Here is a 21,246-nt window from a genome sequence, read left to right on the forward strand (position 1 = left end):
TAAAATATTGTTTTATTGATCCTATATAAGCCACATTTTTGTAACAGCAAGTTTTAGATTTTGTCAATAATTTATTTCACTGATTTCTTCCCTTTTGTTGTTTCTTGAGCTCTAACTACTTGGGCAAATATTCACCTAAGAGAAATGAAGTGTGACTTGATCCTTTCTTTTAGACACACCAAACTCACATGTACTGCTACATGAGTTATAAATACTTTATAACTTTTTTTATAGTGTCTGCCTCTGTCAGCTGTTTTCATGTTATATTCTCATTGTCCATATGCCATATCTGCCACCCAAATTGTAAGACATTTGAAGAAGTATTTTCATATTGTGTTCTAGAAACATATTTTTTTGATAAAATGTGGTGAAGTTAATGTCAAAATAACTATGCAAATACATCTATTCAATTAGATTTTTTTCCCTGACATGATAACAGTTTTCAAATCAACTGCATATGAACACCGGACAAATACTTTTTTATAAATTCTGAGTGTTTCAGGGACGGGATTTAAATGACTGGTAATGTCTGATGAAATCTCTCCCTCTTGAATGCTAAATCCAAAAGTGAGTTGGTGGAATGTCCTTTGTTTATAATTTAAGATAATCTAAATTTGGGTATTGATGTTTCTATTTAAATTCTAAGTTGTAGATGGATGTAGGGCTCCATGATATATCCTGTATTCAAGATAGTATAATGACCCAACTTATCTTTTTCCTTTAAGCTATTTCCGTGACAGAAAGAGTATTACTACCTCAGCTGGAAAATCTTTGACACTGAAAGGTGAGTCTCCGCTTTAAAAATTAGTTTATCCTCATATGATCACCTTAAAGTATGACTGGAGTCTTGTTATAGAGGCAGCCTGCCTTTGGAGTAGGGGATACTGGGGTGACTGTCCTCACTTCCATGCAAAAGAAGTGGGCACTGGGATTCCTGGAAATCGCACATACTTAAAGCAAAGATGTTTTGGATGCACACTTCAATTTGTCAGTAGTCAAAAATATTCAGCTAAATTAATTGTTTTATGGTAGTCTGACATATAGACTATTATGTATGAAAAAACATTTTGCCTTGGAGAAAAATTTGACACTCTTGTTTTAGTAAATTTATCATTGCTTGGACCTTTTGGCCTGGTGTTTGAAAATGTAATCACACAAGCTCCAGAATATTTTTCTTGACTGGTTATTCTACTTTTGGAAAAAGCTTCCCTAGAAGAAATACAAATACTGAGGATTCTTTCCTTTAGATAAATACAGTTCACCTATACAGGATGTTTCCTTGAATTTGCTTGTCTATAGGTCTATTTGAAGGTATGTTAGTAGCCGGGAGTGGTTCTATCACAAGGTCTAATTCTTAGGTGATACTTAGCTGTTACATTAATGAACTCTTCAGAGTTCTTTACTAAGTGTTAGACATGAGCTCCTCTCTTTTAAAATATTCTTGCTTTTCTACACTCTCCTAATTTTACCCTGGCCAACTTTTGCTGTCCATATAGCATTCTTGGTTTTATTTCATGTGGGTCTTGGAGACTAGCAAGGCCATATGTAACTGGTTCTGACTTCAGAATTGGTAATCTTAAGGTCAAGTGAGTGCTATGTATTAGGAAAACCATGGGCAGAGTTGAGAATCGAGCATATATCATTTTGAGTTCTTGTAGAATAATCTTTAAGCTGTGATATTGCTATAAAATAACTAAACAATGCTTTTATTGTTATTTTTCGCACTATTCCACATTATTCATCTCTTCCATTCTCATTCTGTAATTTCTCCGAAAGATGCAAATGAGGATAATTCAACTTCCATCTTTCCTTATGGAGAGACATTTCTCTTCCAGAGACTAGAAAGTTCCAAGGTTAGTCTCATTCATTTTCTTTCATTTTTCCATGAGCAGTTATTTGTTCTGTGGCTTATCCATGCATTTCCCTTTTCCTGTAAGCTCCTATAGTGGTGCTTTCCAATGGCATGTTTAGATGGTAAGACTTTAGCTTGGTGAAATTATGGTATTCCATATCTTTAGCTAGGGTTCATATAGACACATTTTTACTTTGACCTAAAATAATATAGAGTAGTGCATTGGAGAACTTACCACAGCGTCACTCACTACTTTAAAATAGATAAAAAATGCTAAAGCATAAACCTCCATAGGTTTTAATTGGCCTTATATTCAGAGGTAGACTTCCTAAGTGTGGAAGCTTGTATTAGCAGATTTTGTTTAGTTTAATAACTCAAGCTTCATTTCTAGTAATTCCCCTCATTTACTATTTTATTTCTTAGATTTGATAAAAGAGACATGAGAAAATAATACCTAGTAGAAACAGCGAAGGATACAATGCATTGGTAAAGCACTTGCCTGTTCTGTGCAGGGTCGGGGTCTGAGACATAGCTGCTCTCTATAAGTTAATACAGAAACAACTAAAATCCACAGCCAAACAGATCACAGAGGGAGTTAAGTATGTGGCCTTTATTGTTAGTTAGCACTGTTTATTCTTAGTTACTATAATGAATTATTTTAAACTAACTACTGAGGACATTAGAAATTGTTTGATGTTTTGCCTTGGATTGTTTTGAAGTGAAAAATTATCTAACCAGTTATACTTTTTTAATAAAAATTAACTCAAATATTGTAGATGTATTGTGTACATACACAAACGTACTGTGACACTATAAATAATTGCCTAAGCCAACAGGCCCAACAATGAATGTATTTATTTTGAACAGAAGCGATCTATAAAGAATGAATTTTGGGCCCATGAGGACACAGTTAAAGAGGAAGCAGCCACTTCAAGAAACTCTATCCTAACCAAGTCAAGGTATGTTGTATGTGACTGCTGATAAGTCACTCTTGAGAATAAAAGGCATAAACATATAGATGTTTTTGCTCAGTGTGTAGTACAGTTCTACAACAATCATTTACCTGAGCAAGTTCAAGGCTTTCCTTTCCTTCCTGAATGTTTTCTGGACAGTGTTCTTTGTAGTCCCTGAACTGTCATATGTAAGTGGAATAGCTACTTTTAGTCTAGAAGTTGAGTGGCTTTCTGTAGCAGCTTATATTTGTCTCATATTGACTATATCCATCCATCCTAAAGTGGTAAGCATGCAGTGGCTGTGTTCACTTATCTCCTCCTAGAAAATCAGTTTGATATTTATCAAATTTATTTTCTCCAGCTCTGGTTATGCTTTATATAATGCATCTTAAAAACAGAATAAGCTTAAAAAGATTGATACAAATTGAAATGGAATCTTTGTCTCCTAGTATTTTTAACTGCCACAAATTTGCCTAAAAATATACCTTAAAAGGATATTCAACTCTAAATTTTCTATAATCTAAGTACCACCAAATACATGTCATACTTTGCACATATGAGGAAATTATGTTAGCACGTAATACTTTATTTGCCATTAGGTTATTGGCCATGAGGTGGCAGTACAAAGAAAAGAGATACAGTCTAAAAGCAACTGAGTGTAGAATTATGAAATGTAATGTGTCCTTTGTGTTAGAAATTCACTATTAAAGAATATATGTTTACTCATTTCTGTTGGTAACACATAAAAGAAATACTTATGGTTTATAATTCTCTCAGTTTTAATAGGACTTGCTGTGCTGGCTTATTACTCATATTCATTTTAATTTTTACCTTAATCTTCCAAATCTAATACTCTTAGTGATTAACTTGAGTTAAAAATAAAAAAAATGCATCCCCAGGGATACAAATCTTTTATGAAAAGAAATGGGAAATGGCTAGGTTACATGGTTCTTCAATTTATAGATTTTTAGAGCAGTATATCCAAGAAGATGCATCTGATGTGTATTTCATCTCATTGACAAGCAAATTCCTCTTTGCAATGAGATTCATTTCATATAAATGAGCATTTGTCATTTTTTTTAATCTGTAGGAATATTCTAGCCTTTATGAGTGCATTCTAGTAAATATTAGATTCAACTTAGCTTTTAGATTCTGACACTTGCTAATCTTTGCTTCTTTGTTGGCTAGCCATGTGGTGCGACTCTTTTCATCAGCATTTTAACATAGTACTGAGCTGGCAGCCTCATTCTTTGCTGTATTACATTAGAGTGGAGTATGGAGTCCCTCAAGTAGATTAGACAAATAGGTAAGGAGCAAACAGTGTCTTCAAGAGAAGTGTATAGGCTTCCCCTGGAGACTAGAGATTACTAGGGCATTTAATTGTGCTCTTTATGATGTTTAAATTTTGATGAAGAAATGTTTTTTAATCCCTTGTCACTTGGATTAAATAATACAAAAGACTTTTTCCAATGTTCACATATGTCATAGGATAATAGAATATTTATATTGAAAATTTTTTCCTGAAAAATGTGTGCCTCGTTTGTGTGTGTGTATATGTGTGTGTGTGTGTGTGTGTGTGTGTGTGTGTGTGTGTGTGTGTGTGTGTAATTCCCGAAGAAGTTTTTAAAATGGCCAGATCGGGTAATTGAACCTTTACCAAAAGAACTTTTGGCCCTAATTTTCTGTGGTTAGTTGGTTTATAAGTGTTAATGATTCAACTAACAGCTTAAAGTACCCATGTCATTTTTAATTTGATTACCATCCTTTCCCATTTAGCATATATGATAGCAGGAAGGAAAAAGTGAGTGAAGACAAAGTAGAAGACATTTGGATACCCCGTGAAGATAAAAATAATCTTCCACAGGATTCTGCTTCTGAGTCAGAATACTCAACAGTTGAGGAGTGCTTCCAGAGTTTAAGAAGAAAAAATTCCAAAGCATCTAAGTCTAGGACTCAAAAAGCCTTCTACTTGGACCCTTTTAATAGGCACAGTTATCCTCTAAGTTCCACAAGTGAAAATACTGATCCATCAACCATCGCAAATGCCATCTCTCCCTATGCCTGCTTCTATGGCTCTTCTGCAGCTAAAGTGAAATCTGGATGGCTGGACAAACTCTCTCCTCAAGGGTATGGATGGATACATTTTATTTACTAAGTAGCCATTTTGATAAAGTCAAGCTTATTCATTACTAAAATAGCCAGGTTTCTGTACAGCAATCCCCAGGATGCATGTTTTTAAAGGGGTTATCAGTATGTTTGCAAGTGGAAGTGCAGCACTTCAGTAAGGTTTGGAATAACAACTTCAGGTTTGGAAATAAATTAGTTCAGGTTGAAATTAAATTAAAACTTCAAGTTATGAGTTCCCCTCCATATTATTACTGATGGTTTCTAACTTGATAATAAAATGTACTTGCCTGGATTCCACTTCCTGTCAAAACAAACAGCACAGACTGAGTCATTCCTTAGCTTTCAGTGTTTGCATTTTGCTCTTATCATGACAGTGTTCTGTTTGAGAATACAGGGCTTATTGTAGCTACAGAAATGAGCGTCACTGTTTAAGATTTAGGTCTTATTGATCTAGTATCCTAATTTTTAATGTGCATAAATGATAAGTCAAGGATTTTTATATTATTTAAAGCATTTTAAAGACATTTTATATTTGAACATGATAGTATAGATTGACTTTTTCATAATTTGATTATGCTGGTTTAGTTTTTATATGTTGCTCAGAAAATCAGAACCCTTAAATATAATGTCAAAACAGATTTATCACTTCAGAGGTAAATAAATGAAATTCTTTCCTTTTTGCATTATATAGTATGGAGAAATCTTTTGCGGATAGATGCCATTTTTAATTAGAATTTTTTCTATTTTTTAGATGTTATTTTATTTATTTAATTGTAGTTCTGTTATTTTATCTTTCTTTTTGTTTTTTGCATTATTTTCTTACTTTACATTCCAGATGTTCCTTCCCTCTCCTTTGCCTCTGAGAGGGTGACTCCCCCTCTTCCCACCATGGATTCCCCTTCCCTGGTGCCTCAAGTCTCTACAGGATTAGGCACATCCTATCCTACTGAGGCCAGATAAGCCTGTTGTATGCTAAATATGTGCTGGGGGCCTCAGAACCGCCCCTGTATGCTTTTTAGTTGGTGGCTTAGTCTGGAGGAGCTCCCAGGGGTCAGGGTTAGTTGAGACTGTCTGTCTTCCTATTGTCATCTCCTTTGGCTCCTTCCAACCATTAGACTGAAGTTGGGGACCTCTGTTTAACTCTGTAATTTAAAAGTATTTATTTGTACTGTCCTTCAAGAATCACTACATTATTTGGGGGTAAAATTTCTTATGTTTAAGTACCTAATGTGTGTCTTCATGATGTGCTGTTATTCTCATGTTCCCCTGTGACTGTTAAGCAAAATATTGGCTGAATCCAAAGTAAGGTTAGCAGCAAAGATTCATTAGAAGCAGATCCGTGCATAGTAAGTGTATGGATCATATTTCTTGAAAAGTAAAGCCAAATATAATTTGAGTATTGGTCCTAAAGCTATAGGGACCATGTGTCCTTTGAGAAACAGAGTTTGAATAGAGTGAATATTTAAATATCCAAAGCAGGGGCCCATACTCATGTATAAACTCATATAATAAAGCATTAGAAGAAACCTAAGCTGGAGTATTTTCCAGTGATTGCAGAACACTGCTGAAGAGTCAGAGGTTTCTTGGTGTAGAGCACTCTGTAACTAAGGTTTCCTGGGTAAGACTTCAATGATCTGATGCACTTGACTGACTTTAAATGTTTATGCTCTGGGCACATTGAGAAAGTTTGACCATTCTGGCTACTTCTGGGATAATTAGAACATTTTCCATTTTTTTCTTTTCTCAAAACATTGATCTTTCCTCCCCTTATTCCTTGAAAACCTACCTATGGGTGAGAAACTATGATTTTTTAGATTTATATTTTTCCATTTTGGGAAAAATGATTCAGTTTTTCTTTTTGCTTAAATGTTTCCTCTTTGGTAATAAATGAATGGAGATAAGAAAGTAAAAACAGTTTTTTATGTCAAACTTAAAAAAAAACCCTCTTGTACATGATAATGTTTCGTTGGTTCAAAAGCGATACTTATAACTGGCCAAAACCCATGTGCTAGACTCAAAGTAGAATCTGAAACTTGCCCTTTCATGGCTGGACTGTTGCTCTTTGAAGCTGTTTATGGTGCTCTTTAGTCTAATAAGGTAACCCTCTCATTTCTTACACTGAGCTCCCTGAGCTTTGTCTTAGGACCAATTACTTCTGGTTCATGCTATGTCAACTGAGATGTACCAGCAACCAGCAATCTTTCTAGAAAGGGCCAAATGTGAAGTAGTTTTTGGCCTTAAGCCATATGTTTTCTATTGTAACCTTTCAACTCCATTGTGCCAACATGAATACAGATATCATTAAGGTGTAGTAACAACAGTATGAGAGGCTCTATTCCAGTAAGTTTTACTTGCAAATTCACATGGCAAGCTAGATTTCCTCCATGGCCTCTAAAGCCTAGGGAGGTGATTGGCACATACCTCATATAATTATTGTAGTGCTCCTCGATGCATTCCAGATAGAAGAACAGGAGGGAAAGTAGAATAACAGAGTTTGAAAGCTACTTTCTATTCTACCGAAGATAGAAATACTAAAAAAGGATGAGTGTTCTGGAGGCCTCAGACTAGCCATTTCTACTCACACTCTTTTAGCAGAAAGCACCATGATCTCACCCTCACCCATGTTCTTGCTTCAGTGTCTCCTTTGTATTTACATTACAATTCTATTTTTCCCCGTGTTGTTCTTGATGACTTAAGGCTCTTGTGAAGGGTTCATCTGCTATAATCTCTTAATTCCACATCACATCCTCAGTGAAAACCTTCTAACTTTCTTTGGCTCACCACATCCCCTTCTCCTTAATTACCTAACCTACCTAATTACCACCACATACATGCCTAGGATTTTTTGTTGAATGAGCCTGAGAAGCTTACTGTTAAGTCCTATTTTCTTTTAATTTTTCTAGGACAGAACTTTTTTAAGTGTACAGGGATTTTGTAATACAAGTGGATGAACACAGTGCAATGTTAGTATATGAAAATGTATATATAGGCGGGCCTGAAAGCAAAGGGTGCACACAAGTAGGGCAGTTACCCTTTGGTACTTTTGTAATTGGTTTTCCTTAAATCTGTATATGTCAAGGGTCTAAATATAGTATGAATAAAATGTTAGTTAATACTTCTCAAAGTAGGATTTTTAAGTGTCCTCTTCATTCATGAGCGACTTTTAAGAAATTAATGAAATGTGCAACATGGACTTTTTGTGGTTGAATACATGTTTTCTTTGGAAATAGAAACAACAATTCTGAAATTGTGTGAAAATTATCCATAATTTTTATAAAGAAAACAATGTCTTGTTATCCTATAACAAAAGAAACATTGAAACATTGCCAGTTGAATTTAAATTACAGAAGTTGGGCAGGCATTGTGCCATACATCTGCAATCCTGGTGGGAGGCAGAGGCAAATGGATCAATCCTTGTTTGAAATCAACTGTGTCTATACAGGCTATGGGTTTGAGTGGCCTAAATATAGTACAGCCTGAGACTGTTGGTTTAGAAAACTATGTAGCAAGCTGCTTTGGGGATGTGTCTCAGTGGTAGAGTGACTGCTCTGTGTCCACAAAGTCTTGGCTTCAATCCCCCATTACTGCAGAAAACATATGTACGAGAAGCTTTAAAAACAGGAGTTGGTAATAGGAAACTCATAAATTGATATGGCCTATTGCTGGTGTCCTTGGTTTCCTCCAGACTTTGAAGGTTAAGTCTTTATGATGACGATATCACATGCTTCAGATACAGGGCTTAAAGGAATATAAAGCTTGAATTGACTGGAGGCTTCCTCTTATAGGGATAGCTCTCATAGTATCTAAAGGTGCTTTGGATGAAAAAAGAAAGAAAGGAAGGAAGGAAAGAAGGAAGAAAGAAAGGGAAAGAAAATGAGAGAGAGAAAGAGAGAATGAATGAATGAATGAATGAATATATGAATAGCCCTACCCAACTGTAAAGCCTGTGAACTATGACAGTGACTGGCATGGCAAGATATCCCCAAGGACACAATAATTAGAGGTTGGCACAGGTACCTGACAGCTGTCCAGTTGGGCTTACTGCCTACTTAATAGAAGGAAATTCATGGCTTTTACGCCATGCCCAGTCATCTGCCTGTGGCTAGGAGGTCATGTACCCTGGAGGAGAACCTACCATTGCCACATTCTGAAACCAGTGTAATATCTAACTGCGTTCTGAATGAGTATCCTTACACTCACCAGCTAAATGCAGCTCTCATTCCTTATCAAAGAGGCTGCTTTTTAAACACAAAGAGAATATGACAGAAGGCAATGACTGGTTAAAATGCAGTGGGCTGATTACAGGGTTTCCAGCTCCATTTGATGCATCTATTAACACAGCCCTATATCCAAGAACCACACAACATTGGAAAGAAGGAGCTAGAAAGATTGGATTAGCAGGAAACCAGGATATCTGTTGGTAGGTGGTAACTCCTATATATGAGCTGCAATCGTACAATCTCAACAATGTGGTTGCCTACATAAGACCAGTGCAGTGGCACTGCTGAAGCAGAGCTATGGGCAGTTAATGTCTGCTGAGAGAGGGAGACACAATCTTGTCTGAGAAATGATCCTCTCTTAAATGGCCACAGGCGCACGCGCACACACACACACACACACACACACACACACACACACACACACACACATGCAGTTACGTAAGAGAAATTAAGGGAGAGCAAGGATTGAAAATAAGGTTAAGTACAGTGCTTATATATGAATTTCACAAGAAAAATAATTAAAAATACTGAGCACTTACCTGTGTTTTCAAGTTAGACAAAACATATTTCAAAAGAAAAAAAAACTTATTTGTCAATACTTTGGCTTTAAAAATATTTGATCGGGCTGTATGAGGACCAATTTTGCCTGACCCATAATTACTACCTTCAGGATTATCATATCTGCATAGGCACTATATGAAAGAGTATATATATTTCACCTTGGCATTTCTCCAATCTTGAACTTGGAGGAGGAATCCTGGGAATTTTAAAGGACAAAGAACATGGTTGAATGTGCTGCCCCATTTCTAGGAAATGCATTCTAAAACCTTGAATACTATCTGTAATCCAGATATACTTTCTAACTTTTTAAGCAAATTTTTTATAATTGTTTGTGTGTATAGTGTAATAATTTGGGCATATTTTTAAAAACAAAGATGATGTTATATTAAGACATTCTCATTTCATTTGATAGGATCTTTAAGATTTTGTTTTCTCTCTGTTATCACTGTGTTTTGATAGCCGTTTTTCATTCCATGGGACTGCCTGACATAGCAGTAAAGACTTTGTTAGTGGAGACAGGTCACCTAAAGATAGCCCAGCGAACAGGTAGTGGGCATGATTGCTTAGTAATCAATGGAAGGAGGTACAGCATAGTATTAAGATGCCTCCTTGGCCTTTCTAGTAGAAGGGGCAGAAAAAAAAAAGATTAAATGATAGAACATTGGTAGGGAAAAAGGGTCAGAGAGTAGAGTGTGTGTAAGGTTACAGGGGGTGGAGTAATGCTTTTTCAAAGATGTAGGGAAGGAACAACATCTGTTGTTGGACATGGGTAATATTTTTAAGAGGAGGTTTAGAAGAAACACTTCTTGGGCTCCCAGGAGGGAAAACAGTCTGCAGTAGGTGATGTCAGTGAGAACTGAGGTGTGAGACAGAGCTGCGATGAGACAAAACTGTGGTTGTCGATATCATTTTATTGAAGATGGGGAAAAAAATGCCACAGGACCAGTCAGGAGAAGCCATCAGTGAAATCAGACTTCCAATTAAACAGGGGAAAGAGGAAATAAAAAATATAAGTGGTCACATGCCAAGGAAAGGTCAAACCGAGCAAGTTTTGACTCAGAGCATGTCAGCCAGAGACTTCTCAGGAAGTTAGAATTGATGCTCTTTGGGCCTTTGTCTGTGAATGATTTCACAGCCAGAGTCCACTACCTAGGCTATTTAAATAGGGCAGTTCCCCACCCTGATGCAGGGATGAGGATATCTCAAGTATCCCTGTAATACTTTTCTATGTCAAGGCTGGCAGTGGAAGGTAACTTTGGGAAACTGGACCATTTATTCTTCTGTTAAATCACAATTACTTGGTTGAATTGGAAGTTGATTGAAATGGCCTTTTTATACTGATGAAACAGCTGTGCATTTTGAAAATTACTTATCACCTGTAAAGGCCAGAAAACAAAATTCCTTGTTTCCAGTATGAGAGGAAAAATAATAGTTTTAGTATCCATTAAAGTAACTTGACTAATTCAGTCTGTCTGGCTCAAGAAAAATGCCTAAGTTCATAGGAGTCAGGCAGGCTAAATGAGAGCTGCCAAGACTTCTTTCTTTCAAAAATGTCACTGAAACCTGCGTAGGATTCAGCATCTACATTTCCTACATACTAGTGTTTAAGGTCAAGACCCACATCAGCTTTGTGGTAGCCTTAGAGCTGACACTTAATTGGCACTCAGTAAACCTCAGTCTTCTGTCCCTTCAGAGCACTTTTATTACTGATGATCATTGGTCCTGTTACTGGGAGAGTCCTAGTCATTTTCTTAGTGACAGACTTAAGGAAAAGAAGTCATCATTTCACCTTGAACTTTGAGAGCCCAGTTCCCTGTCTCTGCTCTGGGAACACATTATTTAAGTCAGAAAACTTTCTAAACAAGGAAGCACACAGGCAGAGATACAAGACAACTCTTCTTTCCCTGCAGTTTACTCACAAGCTACCTCCCACTGTTTCATTTATTTGTATCTTCAAGTAACTGTAACTTTAAGTAACATTGAATTTTCTTGGCACTGAAAAAGAAATCTATTGAATTTTCTTGAGCCTAGGTCTTGCACACATTGAACTCACTGATTCACAGATTTAAAACCATAGTCTATATTTTAAACTGACATAAAAGAGGCATAACATTTGAATTTATTGATAACATTATTTTTACAAACGTGTACATTCTGTCATGCCTCAGTTATGTAAAAAAAACAAAACAAAACAACAACAACAACAACAACAAAAAAAACCAGTCCATCATCTCAAACATTACTCACAAACTTCTCAGTAGTTTGTTTTGACATTTTTACCCTCTGGTGTCTATATGAAGAGTGCTGTGTTCTCATATTCTTGGACTTCTCAGTATGAAGAGGTGATCTTTGGTGTGCCACTGAGGAAGAGCTGTTTATTTTTACTACTGTCCTCTCGTCTAGTATAGACACAATTGCTATCATTCTCTTAATATAGTTATCTAAGGATTGTATATGTAATTTAATTGTATACCATTGAATATCAAAGCTATTAATATTTGATTATATAGTATAGTATCAATAATTTTTCTCTCACAAGAAACTGCTACTATTTATTTGAAATAGGGTCTTTCGTGTTTGGCTTGAACATACCATATAGAGAAAGACGATCTTAAACCCCTGATACCTCTGTCTTTACTTCAAGATTATATTTGAAATTGCCTCTTCATACGTCTTCCATTCTCAGGCCCTTGCCCTGACCTTCACAGCTATCTTTTGAGTTATAGTAGCCCTTCTTCCAACCACCAAGGATACTACACTGTGAATCACTAAGCCATGAAAACAGCAGAAACCTGTGTAGTGTGTGTTCCTTATATATCCATTGGTTCTTCTCTCTGGAGCTAGAATCACAAACAGTTGTTAATCTACTGTAGGTGCTGGGAATCAAACCTGTGTAGTTTAGAAAACTCTTTACTACTGAGCACTAACTTCCATTCCTTGTATATGCTAGAGTTTTGTAGGAATGACTCTGGAAAATAATGTGGATTTTTAACATAGATTTTCATATATCCCATCTCATAAATACTAATTTATGAAAATTCAGGCAGGGGGAATCCCAATTGGTGTAGTACGTACTGCACAAAATTGAGGACCTGAGGTGAATATCTATATAAAAACCTGTGACATTGGTGTGTGCCTTTAACACAAGTGCATGGGATTTCTAGCCAGATAATTTTGTCAAATCAATCATTCAGTGAGAGACTCTATTTCAAAAATAAGATGGAATGAGACTGAGGAAGATCCCTGACCTTTACACAGATACACACTCATATACATAAAAAATCGGGCTTCACATGAAATTATGGCATTTGTGACAACATGGATATATCTGGAAGATGCTATGTACAGTGAAATAGGCCAAAACATAGAAATGTTATAGAGATATGGACTCTAAAATAGTTCTCGTAGAAGCTTAGTATAGAATAGTGGTTACCAGAAGAAGAGAGTGGAAAGGTAGGTCCAGGTTACTCAAGCAGTATAGATTTATTTATACTTAGATCAGAGTAGGGTCTGGTTTACACTGCTGGTTCACACTGTATTATCAGTGTGAATTAAATCAGCAGTGATCCATTATAAAGTTTTAAAAGGTGGATTTTATTGGCTCATCATAAGATTATAAATGTCTAGGATGATAGATAGGCTAACAAAATATACACATGAATGAAAATATCATTTTTGTACATTATAAATATAAACAAATAGTAATGTACCCATAAAGACAATGTTTAAAAAATAAAATTTGTGTTTTTTCCTTGACTTCTAAAGCTCTTGCGTTCTTGGAATTTTTTGCTAAATGGTTTTATTTTTCAGTCTGACTTATAAGACCTGGAAGCTGAGTCTGAAGAGAAGTCTGTGTTTGTGACTGGTGAGACACTCTGAGAAACTAGTGCTTGGATTTGCTTAAAAGTGAGGAAATGTACTTTGGGAAAGTGCTGACATTTTATAGAAATTCTGGAGAATCATTTTGCATGTACTTCTGTCAAAATCACTTCATTCTTAATACTGCATCATTTAAAAGCACCTTGCTTTAGAGAGGGATTAGAGGCATGAATAGCAAGCTAAGAGGAGCAATTAGGTAAATAAAAATGTAGATGTCTAGAGACTGTAGTGTTCTAAACAGACTGAATCTGGTTTGTGGCAGAGAAGTGACTAAGAAAAGACAGTACCCTTTTTTAGGATTATGCAAAGAAGGCAGTTGACCTCAATGATGATTTGATTTCTTTTTTCCATTTGAGGTTATTTAGAATAAATGTGAAATACATCCTGAGTATAAATACTAAAAAGCCTCACATTTAACAAGATGGCCTTAGGATCACTCTTGTTGTGTATGTTAAAGGGAGGACCATCTGTCTCAATCTCTCTGTTAATGTTATTGCTTACCCTGTTTGTGAGATTAAAACTTATTTTTTGAAACTGCAATCTTTAAGTCTTTAAAAAATTTTGAAATAAAGCTGAGTGTAGTGGCTCATGCCTTTTGCTCCCAGCTCTGGGGAGTCAGGGGCAGGTGAATCTTCATCCCTTGGAGGCCAGCCTGGTCTACCTAGTGGTTTCCCCAAAAGCCAGCATTGCATGGTGAGGCCTTGTTTCAAATTCAAAATGAAACAAAATAAATCCCACCATGACCACCACCACCATTAACAAAAATCTGAAAGTGTGCCTCTCCCTTAAGAATGAATTTACATAAGAGTATCTCTGTGTGACTCCTTCATAAATAGAGAATTAATTGTGTGTATTTACACGGTTATGAAAGAAAACTTTCTAAGATATACATTTTGAGACAAATCTGGACAACAGGTGTTGAAGCGGTTTTTATGAACGCAACTGAAACTTCAAAACACTTGCCCTGCCATTGCTCAAGGGAAGACTTTATAGAAAACTTTTGGGTGATACTTCACAAACCTTATAAATAATTCTGAAAAAAAAAACTTCTTTGAGAAATGCTTCCCTTCAGAATGCTCAAACCCAGGCTAATATACCTCTTGCCTGTGCTATCTTTATTCCTGAAGGGACTCTGAAACATATTGCAGCATTAAGCTTACATGTAAACCATGGGAAGGTCAATGCTATCACTTACTACTAACGGCATGGCCAGGCTGTGTGGCTCTCAGGTGTCCTGGAAAGTCTTCTGGGTGATACTAAGAATACTATCATCTGGAAGAGAGTGTTTGTATTGGGAGTGTGATAGGGAGGAGTTATATAACTAACCTGTGGCTCTATGCTCGAATCTGGAAAGCAAGGATAACATTTTTCTCCTTTGGTTGTTTGGAGATTAAATGTGTTATAATGTTTATAGGTGGCTTGGCTCACTGCCCAGAACGAAGCATTATGTGTGGTACTGCCTGGAACTTTAATATTTCTCCTCAGGAAATTATTATTATGTCCGATTTAAGTTGCATAGCATCACATCAGCATTGCTATCCCAAATGCCATTGTCTTTCATTCATAACTTCTTAATATTGAGAATTTCTTGAAGCAAATAAGTTGTTGAATGCATCACTTTGCTCGTGTGTGTGTGTGTGTGTGTGTGTGTGTGTGTGTGTGTGTGTGTATTATGCATATGTGCTGGGGATATCTGTAGGCACACATGTATGCTTGTGTGCCTTTGAGTGGTGGCCATAGATTGACATTGTATCTCTTTCTTGATTACTTTCTGTCTTTTATATTGATGCAGGGTTTCTCTTGTGAACCCAGAGATCTGATTCAGCAATTCTGGCTATCCATCTTGCTCTGGGGATCTTTCTGTCTCTCCTTTCCAAATGCTGTGCTTACAGGCAGGCTTCCACACCTGTGTCATTTGTGTGGGTGCTCTGAATCTGACCCAGGGTTTCATGTTTGAATGACAGACATGTTACCCACTGACCCATATCTCTAGTCTCTGTTAAATGAAGTTCAAAACACAGATGTTTAAGTCCTTTAAGATGTTACAGTACTTTAGGAGAAACTTAAAGTAATTAAAATTAAAAAAAAAGATAGAGGGGCTGTATATTACTAGTTTGTCCTCCTACTGATAACTCTGCCTCAGCCTACCAAATGCTGTGTGTGTTTAGCATGCACTGTCAAGCCCAGCCAAAATTAAATTAGATTTAAAATTTGAAAATTTTCATTGGAATTTAGAAGCAAAATACTTCTCAAGATGTTTCTTTTATTATTTAGTTGGTATTTGAATTTATAGGATTTATAGTGTCAAATTCAATGTTATGTTTGCTGTGAAGTAGCATGAAACAATAGAGGATGCAATTCTGTCTTATTATCCTGTCTTGTCTTATATTATTAGAATTCTGTATTAAAGTTCACGTTGCTGAAATAAACTCATTGTATGTTGACATATTTAATCATCAACGTAGATTATTCAATGTTAAGTTTATTTTAGATACATCTTATTGATTATTTTAACTTTAAATGAAAAATATCAATAAATACATCATATAACCATATTTTATTTTTCCTAGCTTTTTAAAAGTCTGATAAATAGTACTCTCTCTCTCTCTCTCTCTCTCTCTCTCCATACACACACACACACACACACACACACACACACACACACACACAGCTGAAACAAGGTAATTTGGTACATGTACACACTGTGAGCCAGTCAACACAGAGATCATATTTATATGACTGTCGTTACATACCATTATTATTTTATATGTGATGAAACCGCCTAAGACCTATTATTTTTATCTAATTTGGGTAAAAATATATCATCAACTCTAATCACCAATTTGTATGTTAGAGATCCAGAATTTATTCTTGAAATTGAAAAGTTGTTCAGTCATGTGTAGAAACTAAAAAGTCGAATCCCTGTAAATTGAAAGTTGAAGTGTTTAGCAGAGGCTAAAGAAAGGAGTTTCAATGATATTGGTTAAAGAAAATATTTAATTCTAAACCAGTACTTATTACTATTTTAAATTATCCGTGGGCCTTTAAAAATTCCTCTAGGCTCTCAATTTTTCTTAGAATGATTTTGTTTTCATATAATCAAACTGATCTTTAGTATTACCAAACAAAAATAAACAGGGAGTCATGGTTTCTATACTACTCATTTCTTCTTATAAAATGGAAATTTAAGTATACTTTTTTTCCCCCATGCAGTATACATTTATTCCATAAATATTTTAAGAGTGTATATTGGGTACTCAGAGATTCTGTACTCAGTGGATTTACATGGACACACCAAACAAAAATGATTTGTATTTAAGGATGTCAAATATAGGGCTGGAGAGATGGCTCAGTGGTTAAGAGCACTGGCTGTTCTTCCAGAGGTCCTGAGTTCAATTCCCAGCAACCACATGGTGGCTCACAATCATCTGTAATGGGATGAGGCCCTCTCTTGGTGTGTCTGAAGATAGTTACAGTGTACTCATATACATAAATAATTCTGGAAAAGAAGAGGAAATAGTTTAAAAAAAAGAAAGAAAGAAATGTCAAATATAATGTGGGAAATGAGTGGTGCAAACAAATATGTCATTAAAGTTCTTGCTAAGTGTTATTGTTAGGGAATTGAACAGGCAGAGGGCAATGAAGGACTTCTGGGATGGCTGGCATTTGGATAGAGTCGCCGTTATATTGAGAACTTGAGGATAGGCGAAATGAGCCAGGTAAGGAACAAGGGAGAAATTTCTAAGCATTGAATATGTCTTACAGTATGGCTAAGAGGTAAGGAAGGTTCTAGGGATAGACAGAGGTAGTATGACTCAGAAGGAACTGTCCATAGAGTACGTACACACAAAGACTTAATCCAAGACAGAAAAAGATAAGCAAAGGCCTCATAAGTAAAGATAGCAAAAGGCCTCATTTCTGCTCTAGTGGGCTGGTTCTGTTGGCCACTCCTTCTGTTACTTACAGGCTGGGACTTAACTGTTTATTCCGCATAGTCTCAAAGAGAATTAGCAATCTTAATACAAAACCCTGATTTAAAATTGATGAACACATGAAATAGGTACCTACAGTTGAGAACATTCTACTTTCTGGGAGACTCTTTCATGCTTCAAGGTTGCTACAGGACTACAGTTCTTTGTCTTTTCTCAAAGCAAAGCCCTTAGCCTCGTGGGCATGGAGCTGTCAGTCTCCCGACAATATCCCTGTTGCCCTCCACATTTCTCTGCATCATGCACTTGGATGATGCCTCTGTCACCTCACACAGGTAGGCAAGGCTGGCCTGCAGTACAGTGGAGGTCAGCTGTGACTTAAATGCAACACCGAACCCTAAGTTGACTTTAAAATTAGGAATGCTTTTGCTGTTTTTTTTTTTCCTTGTCTGTCTCTTTGTAACCCAAGGGCATTATTTTTGAGCTTGAACTTTATAGATTGACAACATACATGTCTTGCAAACAGTTGGACACTTCTGTCAGACAGTAAGAGCTTGTGGCTCTAGGTGAAGGAAGAGGGTTTAAACTGAAGAGCTTGCATTTACATTGCTACATAGTCATCAGTTCCCATGTTTACAATGGGACAGTAGGGCATAGTCATTCACATCTGTAAGTCTAGATCTCAGGCTGGAAATGGAAAGACCCAGGGGCTCCATGGTCCACAGTCCAGCACAAATAGCAAAATTCAGGCTCTATGAGAGATCCTGTCTCAAAACACAAGGTGTAAAGCAGTAGAAAACTGCTTGGGATTGAGCTCTGGCTTTTACACCCATGGACACAAGTGTACAAATGCACACAGGCACACACATGTGCATGAGAAATCATGTGCCATACATCCCCACAGACAAAATCAGAAGGAAATAGATAACCAATTGATCTAAATTATGGTGTGTCAGCACAATTTCTGGGCCTTGTATATTTGCTATTTTCTTGCAGGTTGTGGATTCTGAGTTTTCAGAAATTTACCTGCACTCTGCAACTATTATTTTAAAAGAAGATTGTATATGAGCCTGGTGTGGACATTTTCTGTCTTTCTGCTGGGTTTGAAAAGATTATTTTTAGTCATACTACTTGTACATTCAAATGGTGTGTGTGGTGGTGGGGGACCTATTTGGGTCTTAGTGTTCACAGTTGATCATAAATAAAGAATGAACCATGTCTAAACTTTGTCCCTGTAAAGAACAAGGTGCATGGTGGGATGTTGTCATTAAGAAAGTCAACATATAAATAAAGAGATTGCATTAACTGCTGCAGGGAAACCAGAGACAATTTTGCAGGAAACCTTTCTGGTTGGCTATGTACTAGTTTGTCAGGGAAGGAATTTTTATGCAGGTGTCATAGGGACAATACTTAAAGTTAGTAAGGGAAGAAAGGGAGGGGATTAGGAATGGCTTTAAGGTCTCTATTCTACCCATAGATAATTGATTTTTATATCTCAAAACTGAACATTACATTTTCTACTGAGCTCTTATGTTAAGTTTCGGAAGTCAGGTGGGGCTCCACACAGACCTCTTGCTTTCCCTACTTACTTTTGGGACCCTGAAAGAAGAAGCTGATTTGCTTGCCTTGTGAAAATTGGAGAGAGGCTAGATATGTAAGGAGCAAGGAATGTGTGTTCAGTGACCTTTGCCTTTCTTTCAAACTGCTAGAGCTGGAGATAGAGGAGTCCTTGGATTGTTGGAAGTAAAGAGTCACATGACTGACTATGCAGAGCATTGCTGGGAGAAGAGACAGGACAAGCCAAGAGAGTTTAGGAAGGGGCAGATGAGGGATCAGATGGACGGAGGCTGTTGACTAGAGTGGTTAGATGAGGTTAGGGCCCCGTGTGTTCTTAGTAATTCAGTGTCTGTATGTATGCACTGGTGAACTTCATGTCATTCCCTGTTTTGTATTAGAGCTGGTTGACTCTACAGGTGTATACATTTGTTAATGATTAGTGTGGGAATCTTTCTGCATTTTGCACAAGTAATAGACCTTTGGCTGGAAAGCAGTGAGAAAACCTCTCCCAGTGCCAGAATATTCTTTTTTCTATCTTTAACTCTCATGAAAGCCACAGGAAATGATACTAACTCTTTAAATGTGTTTTAAGACTGCAGGGGAGGTGGGAAGAGAGAAGTGCTTGATGTTGACTGGTTTTACTTTTTGCAATAGGAAGTTAGTTTTGGTTTCTATTAAAAGCAAGGGGTATCTCAGTAGCATCAGTCTGGGCTGAAAGCATATAGAGAAGAGGATACTCAAACTAGGGACTGTTGAGTGTGTGTTTGTGGGGAGGAGAAGGGGGAAGGACTGAAGCAAAACAGAAAGTAAATGTGTGCACAAAAGCTGCTTCAGCTGTCCCCTGTAAAGTCAGAAAAACAGTCCGTTTTAAAGTCTAAGTGTCAAAACGGTATGATTTTATTTTCCCTTGATTTTTGTGTCATGATTTTTAACTGCATGTGCCTTTTATATGATCCTATTTCAACTATATGCTGTTTAAAGAGATTATAAATCCTTAGTTTGGCAGGGATTTTTCAACATCATTACTTAAAATAATTTTTTTAATGTATAAATTCAATTGACAAGACAGAATTAGCTTAACAACATAGTATTCATTCACCAAAGATCAAAGTAAAATAAGACCCACGTGTAAGCTAAGTGAGCAATGAGAGTGTCATCTGATGTGTTCAGTGAAGGATTGTCTTCTTGGTGGACTGGGGGGGGGTTCAGGGATGGCAGAGAGGTCCTCATTTTGTTTTGCATTGACCCTCACAGATGCATGCGAAAGCAATGTTGACATTATTATTTTGCAGATACCCATATTATCTAGCTAGAAAGTGTTATTGTACACATATTCCCTGTGTACCATAATTAGAAATCTAGACCTGAAATCTTATTCCCTCTGTTGTCTAACAGCATAATGAGATGTACTTCACATAGGGACATTAAAAATGCATCTAAATTTGTGTAATGGAATATAAAATAATGCTTTCGTATATTTTACAGAAAACGCATGTTTCAGAAGAGATGGGTGAAATTTGATGGCCTTAGCATTTCTTACTACAATAATGACAGAGTAAGTACATTTACAGTCATCAAACATTATTTTATATATACTAAGTATATAGGAAACCAGGAAATAGTTGAACATTTTTTAAGGATAGAAGATAGATTATTGACATGAAAAGAACCAGAATCTGATTAAGATCACTCTTCATGATTTAATTTCATAGAATGTACAGCCAACTTTTAGCTTATGCCTAGAAAAGTTATTTTTGGAGCATCTTCTATAATATAGGAAATATGTAAAGATGAATTCAAAATTGCCTTCATCCAGCAGAGCACCATGGGATACAAACCACACCATATACTGAAAATTGAAAACCTAGGAGGGGGGGAGAGAGAGCTCACCGCCCAGACAGGTGGACACTCCTGAGACTGCAGAGTGGAAGAGACCACCAACACGGCCCACCCCAGCCCACATCCCTGGCCCAAGAGGAAACTGTATACGGCCTCTGGTTTCCCTTGGATAAGGGCACAGGAGCAGCAAGTCCATCACGTCTGAGACACCGCTAGAACCTGAAGGGACCGACCAGATAAACAGTTCTCTGCACCCAAATCCCGTGGGAGGGAGAGCTAAACCTTCAGACAGGCAGACACGCCTGGGAAACCAGAAGAGACTACACTCT

General features: G+C 36.7%; 1 protein-coding gene across 12 annotated transcripts in view; it reads left to right on the top strand.

Annotated features, from left to right (window-relative positions):
* Arap2 (ArfGAP with RhoGAP domain, ankyrin repeat and PH domain 2) overlaps window positions 1–21,246 on the top strand; it is a 199,650-nt gene that overhangs the window by 40,655 nt on the left and 137,749 nt on the right. For 11 of the 12 annotated variants that reach the window (XR_005492952.2, XR_005492953.2, XR_010057366.1 and 8 more), the window contains 5 exon segments: window positions 726–784; window positions 1,777–1,853; window positions 2,720–2,811; window positions 4,582–4,932; window positions 20,564–20,633. Coding sequence is in view for 9 of the 12 variants with exons in the window: in XM_039091929.2 (XP_038947857.1) it covers window positions 726–784; window positions 1,777–1,853; window positions 2,720–2,811; window positions 4,582–4,932; window positions 20,564–20,633 (649 nt within the window). In the remaining 3 variants the exon portion in view is untranslated. 12 annotated transcript variants of the gene reach the window in all.

Source organism: Rattus norvegicus, chromosome 14, assembly GCF_036323735.1.
Source record: "Rattus norvegicus strain BN/NHsdMcwi chromosome 14, GRCr8, whole genome shotgun sequence".
Classification (NCBI taxonomy): Eukaryota; Metazoa; Chordata; class Mammalia; order Rodentia; family Muridae; genus Rattus; species Rattus norvegicus.